Raw genomic sequence first — 6,042 nt, forward strand, 5'->3', positions numbered from 1 at the left:
TATTGTTTTTTAATAAGGAAGAATTTATGTCATTCACTAAATCCTTAGTAATTAATCTATTTAATGTGTGCCAAAGTGTCGCCCCAGTTTGCAGGACTAAAAAGATACAAACCCCTAAAACAATGTAACAAAGTAAGATAATAGATATGGTGTAGTAAAAGTAAACTATAATGTAGTTTAATATTACTATACTTTAATAATATTACTATAATGTAGCTAAATATGATTTAAAATATGTAAAAATTTATATAGTAATGAAAATAAAATAAAATGAAAATAAGATGCATAATTAAAAGTTTAAATAAACAAGGATTAAAAAAATGTATTGGACAATTAATGAAAAGAGAAACAATAACAACTTGAAAAGTAATATAAAAATACAGTACATGCTAAAAAGTATTTTTTTTTTTTATAATATTAGAAAACTTTGTAATATATATTGTCGAAAATAAAGTTTACCAGTTACTACTATATTATGGTTGATACTGAAATGATATGTGCTTACTCTGATCTGCATTTATATTATTTGGTTAATGTAATGCTTTTTGTTAGATCTTTTGAAATATTCTAATATTAACCTGATACACAATTAACAATATTAGATTAATTGTAACCTCTCTGTTGACATTAGGTGAGAGTGGAGAGCCCGGATGACCATGACAGGACTAGAGAGTTCGTTTGGAGGCGGTCAGGCAGCATCGCCAAGCTGGTCTCTGAGAAGTTGCTGGCAGCCACCAAGTCAATGCTACAACCACCCCCTACTGCCAAACCCACCGCCTAGGAATAGAAAACTTTTCTTGCACCAACAACTCTGACTGTATCGTCCAAAATAGTCAATTTTTATTCTAATTTTAAAGATGTCAATGCATAGTACTGCTCCGAAAAAAAAAAAATTCTAAAACGTCAACAATAATATAGCAAAAAAAATCGAATTATGAACTGTTTAACTTAGTATTGCATAAAAGTGAAAAATTTCAAAAGATATTTAAATCTCATATTTTTCCTAAAATTTGATAATATTTTTCATTGAGAAACACTGCAATCTCCCATTATATGGGCAATATATCAATAATAAATGATTTTTATTATAATAAAACAAGGCATAATCTATCATGCACCTATAGGTAATGAAATTACAAAATAAATGTTCATAAAATTCGAAATAAATAAATATTTTACAAATAAAAAAAAAAGAAAAACTGTTCCATAAAAACTATTATAATATCAAAATTGAGCCGGATAGAATAAAAATGAAATTTACGAGTTACAATGAAAGTGATAAATGTCATAACTTGTTTCAAAACATACGAATAGAAATCCAAAGTTTCATTCTTTAAAAATATACACCATCATTTGCTGAGGATAGTGGCATGTTTTTATAGTTGAAGAAATAATATATACATATTTTTTAAAATTATTATTATATCAAGGGATGGGAAACCCTTCTTCACAAAGACCTATTTGCGTCTTTTGTAAGGTACTCCTCTACTTACCTGGAGATCTCATGGGAATGTTATGCTTTTAACAAAGCACATGAACTTCTTAAGATTAAATCTAGTAATATCTTCAGGTTTAACCTTAAGGTCTGTAGAATGACTCGGTTCCACACTCACACTGACTCGGTTCCACACTCACACTGACTGAGTTCCACACTCGCACAGACTGGTTCCACACTCGCACTGACTGGGTTCCACACTCACACTGACTGGATTCCACACTCACAATGACTTGGTTCCACACTCACACTGACTGGGTTCCACACTTACACTGACTGGGTTCCACACTCACACTGACTGGGTTCCACACTCGCACTGACTGGATTCCATACTCACAATTACTTGGTTCCACACTCACACTGACTGGGGTCCACACTCGCACAGACTGGTTCCACACTCACACTGATTTGTTTACACACTCACACTGACTGGGTTCCACACTCGCTCAGACTGGTTCCACACTCACACTGATTTGTTTCCACACTCACACTGACTGGGTTCCACACTCGCACTGACTGGGTTCCACACTCACAATGACTTGGTTCCACACTGACACTGACTGGGTTTCACACTCACCCTGACTGGATTCCACACTCACAATGACTTGGTTCCACACTCACACTGACTGGGTTTCACACTCACAATGACTTGGTTCCACACTCACACTGACTGGGTCCACACTCGCACATAATATACTCTCAGCCTTTTCTTCATCTTCTTGAAATGATATTTTAGCAAATTGCTCAGCTAAACTGAATAACCATTAAATCACTCAATATTTATTATAATGAAAAATCTGATATCACAAAAGAACATTTCATTGGAACCAAATATTATTAAAAAAACACAAAATTATTATTTTTATCTGTTATATGAAACCAGCAACTAAAATTAATATTATAGAAAAGATGGAGCAGTTTTCACGATTTTTTTTTTATTTTGTAATTACCGAAACCAAATCATCAATAGTTTATATATTGTGTTTTTAAAAATGTATATACTTCAAACTTTACTAATCTGTAATATTTTATAACAATTGTGTATTATGTTTTATAACAATTATAAAAAAGATTAGATGATTTGGTGTGGTAGTGCTTTTAAACATGAGATTTTGAATTGTTTGACTAATTTTTGTATATACTTGACATATATATTTAAACTTTATAACTGCATCTAAAAAAACAAAGTTTCAAATTACCACCAAATATTATAAGGGTTAATCAATAGAATGGGAAAAACAAAAAGTACTCTTTTGAAAAATTATTTTATTTATCTTTATGTAAAACTTTGTTTAAACAGTTTATATTTCTTATCCTTTGTTATTAGTTTAAAGTGACAAAACAAAACTTGATAATAAAGTTCAGGCAAAAAACATTTTAAACGACAGATTTCAGTCAGGTTGTATTTATATAATCATTAAGACCAAAGCTAATAGTTAAGATCAAAAATTATTTTTATTGTTAATAATATTAATAATATAACAAAAACATATCACAAATTGTCTCATATATAACAAATCCATGTAGATTATTTATTATATGATCAGATGTAAATATTAGTTTTTATAGTATTTTTGTGTAATCTAGATCGATTGTTTCAATCCATTTTTTTATTTTATTTATTTAAAGATTAGTATTTATTGCTAGATAACTATTTATTGTCAATTATAAAGAGAAATGATTCTTCTTAATTTATTTTATTTATATTTCATTATTTCATAGTAATTGTTCTGTATTGTAAATAATAAAGGACTTTTATGAATATGAATAAATATTTATTGGTGTATTTGTTTTTTTTTTATAAATGATCAAAGTTAGTTACGGTCCGCAATGGTTCTGGTATTGTTACATGGGAAGGGAACAAGCCAGTTTAGGCATACCCTATGTGTTGCCCTTTATATAGGTTCATTAAAAGTTTTGAGTTTACAAAAATGTAAAATTAGTCCAATCAAGCTTAAAAAAAAAATTTACTTTTATTTCATGTTATCTTATTCTCTTAATCTGTTACATAATTTTATTTGTTTGTATCTTTTTTAGCTTTAAGCCCTGAAAAGTGAATGAATAAAAAAATAATTTTATTCTGGTAAAAATGTCCTCTAAGAATAAATACATTGTTTACAAATTTAGGTTAATTGTCCTGCAGACTTTTAAAAAGTTTCAGTGCACATGTTGATATAACATAAAAGCCTTAGGTTAAATTATAATTTATAGTAGTAATCAATAACGGCTGTATAAATAGCTCATAATGATGCGGAGGTTTGGTTATGTAGTAGGTGAAAGGATAGGTGTTGTTTAGAGGAAAGGATGGGTGAGGATTGGCGAATGGAGAAAGGAAAAGAATTCCAGAGGGAGGTTGCAGGTATGATGAGAAATTTGCTAAAGGAGGCGGTTCTATATAAATCAGATAATAGGTAGTGGATAATGTAGAGTCAAAAATAAAATTTACATTACAAAAGAAATCAAATAAATGAGACTAAAGACTAAGACTAATGGTGCTATATACTGTCCAAGTATAATAGACCACTGGTGCTATAGACTGTCCAAGTACAATAGACCACTGGTGCTATAGACTGTGCAAGTACAATAGACCACTGGTGCTATCGACTGTCCAAGTACAATACACCACTGGTGCTATCGACTGTCCAAGTACAATAGACCACTGGTGCTATCGACTGACCAAGTACAATAGACCACTGGTGCTATCGACTGACCAAGTACAAGCCACAAATAGAGCCACTTCAACTCGATATACCAGCGGGAGGCTTGGAAACCCGAAGATAAATCTCTTGAAGAAATTCATGAGTCGGTTTAGATCTGCAGGTCAGTGGATCAAAACGTTATATCAGGAACAATTATTTATGTGTATCAAACTTTATATCTTAATGGAAGTTTGCTGATTGACCGGGTGAATCAATAAATTGTATTTGGTCTGGGTGCGGTAAAATAACACTAAAATAATAAATTGGTGTACTATTTTTATTTGAGCCCAATGGTTTAATATGGTTAATATAGAATGGTTTAATATACAAATAGTACACCAATTTACTATTTTATAGTTTTATTTCAAAGCACCCGGACCAAATACCATTTATTTATATTTTAATGTTTTTCTTAAAAGAAAGTAATTTTTTATTAACTGTTCCGAGAAAAAATTAATTGAAAAATTTACCAAATCAATTCAATTTTATATCCTTAATCTTTGGACCAGTAAATATATTTTGAGATCCTTGATAATGGTGAATTCACATTTCTCGAGATCGAGGAGAGTAGTGTTAAGGCAGTCCCCTGCTCCCAAATAGGCAAAATTAGCTATAGTTGAAACTACTAGCTAAAGTTGTCATGGATACGATATTTATTTATCAATGGGTCATTCATGAAAAAGAGGCGTTTCCATGGCAACATTAGCTATTAGTTTTAACTATAGCTAGTTTTGCCTATCTCTGCCTGCTCCTTTCCCAAAAGATTGTTTAGAAATCGAAACTGGCTCGCGTTAATAGCAATAACAAAAAAAATTGAATACTTACTTTAATAAGATATACATAAATATATTTTTTAATTATTTATTTAATGTAATTTACAACTGTACAAAATAATACAATATGTAGTATGTTTCATATATACTTGAAAATCTTGGGAAGGAACCACCCGTTGGTGGTACTTCAAACATTAATTTAAATTAGAAGGTCCCGTGGCCATCTTCTTTTCAGATGCCTCGGAGGATTATCAGGGATTGTTAAGGATGAAAGATTAAGAATTAATGGGTTAGGATGGTTAAGGAGTTTGGAATGAAAAGACGCATATCTGTTTTGGGTCAAATATGCAACGAATGGGATGTTGTCTTTGTTAATGAGCTTATTTGTAACGTAATAAGGAGCATCAAGGATTTTACGTAGGATTTTGGATTGTAACGATTGGATGCGGGAGGAATTTGATGGTTTGGTGGAGCCCTAGAGCTCAATTCCATATGTCCAAATTGGTCTGATTATTGTAGTGTATACTAATTTTTTGTAGTGAATGGGAAGTTTAGAGCGTTTGTCAAGTAAGTGTTGTAGCAATCGGAATCTACTTGCAGTTTGTTGTTGTTTAAGTCTTGTGTGTGGATTCCAAGTAAGTAATAAGATATGAAGATAATAAATTCGAATACTATTTTCAATGCTTATTAAACACTGTTTTATTTTATTTTGTGAAGTGCTCATTTATACGCAGAATAAAATCAGTATCAACATTAAAATAACATTTTCGCTAGCGGAAATGGAAGCTCGGGCACGAAAAGGCCTTTTCCTCTCGCCGAGGGGAGTGACGTAGACGACCTCGTTGAGCCACCTCCCGCCCACGTCGGCCCTCGAGAAGATGGCGGGGTTCTGCGAGCAGCCCTCGCCCCAGGACGCCAGGCCCCAGACCAGGCCGTTGCAGACCAACGGCCCTCCGGAGTCATCTTGGCAGGGAGAATCCCCTGCTGCCATAGTACAGAACTGTAAGTCCTCGTTTATTTTTCCCACTGTAAAAAAAAATAAATAAATAAATAAATAAAAAAATAAATAAAATAA

General features: G+C 31.9%; 2 protein-coding genes across 2 annotated transcripts in view; one reads left to right on the forward strand and one right to left on the reverse strand.

Moving 5' to 3' along the window:
- Positions 1-913, forward strand: part of LOC106692667 (germ cell nuclear acidic protein) — a 71,919-nt gene extending 71,006 nt beyond the window's left edge. Inside the window, exon 9 of the mRNA XM_014438752.1 lies at positions 632-913. Coding sequence (XP_014294238.1) covers positions 632-781 — 150 coding nt within the window. The 3' untranslated portion in view covers positions 782-913. The remainder of the gene's footprint in view (positions 1-631) is intronic.
- Positions 914-5,641: 4,728 nt separating this feature from the next.
- Positions 5,642-6,042, reverse strand: part of LOC106692645 (trypsin-2) — a 16,748-nt gene continuing 16,347 nt past the window's right edge. Inside the window, exon 3 of the mRNA XM_014438701.3 lies at positions 5,642-5,993. Within this exon, the coding sequence (XP_014294187.1) occupies positions 5,692-5,993 (302 nt within the window). The 3' untranslated portion in view covers positions 5,642-5,691. The remainder of the gene's footprint in view (positions 5,994-6,042) is intronic.

Source organism: Halyomorpha halys, unplaced genomic scaffold (genome assembly GCF_000696795.3).
Source record: "Halyomorpha halys isolate HHAL.00 unplaced genomic scaffold, Hhal_1.1 Scaffold65.1, whole genome shotgun sequence".
NCBI classification, from domain to species: domain Eukaryota; kingdom Metazoa; phylum Arthropoda; class Insecta; order Hemiptera; family Pentatomidae; genus Halyomorpha; species Halyomorpha halys.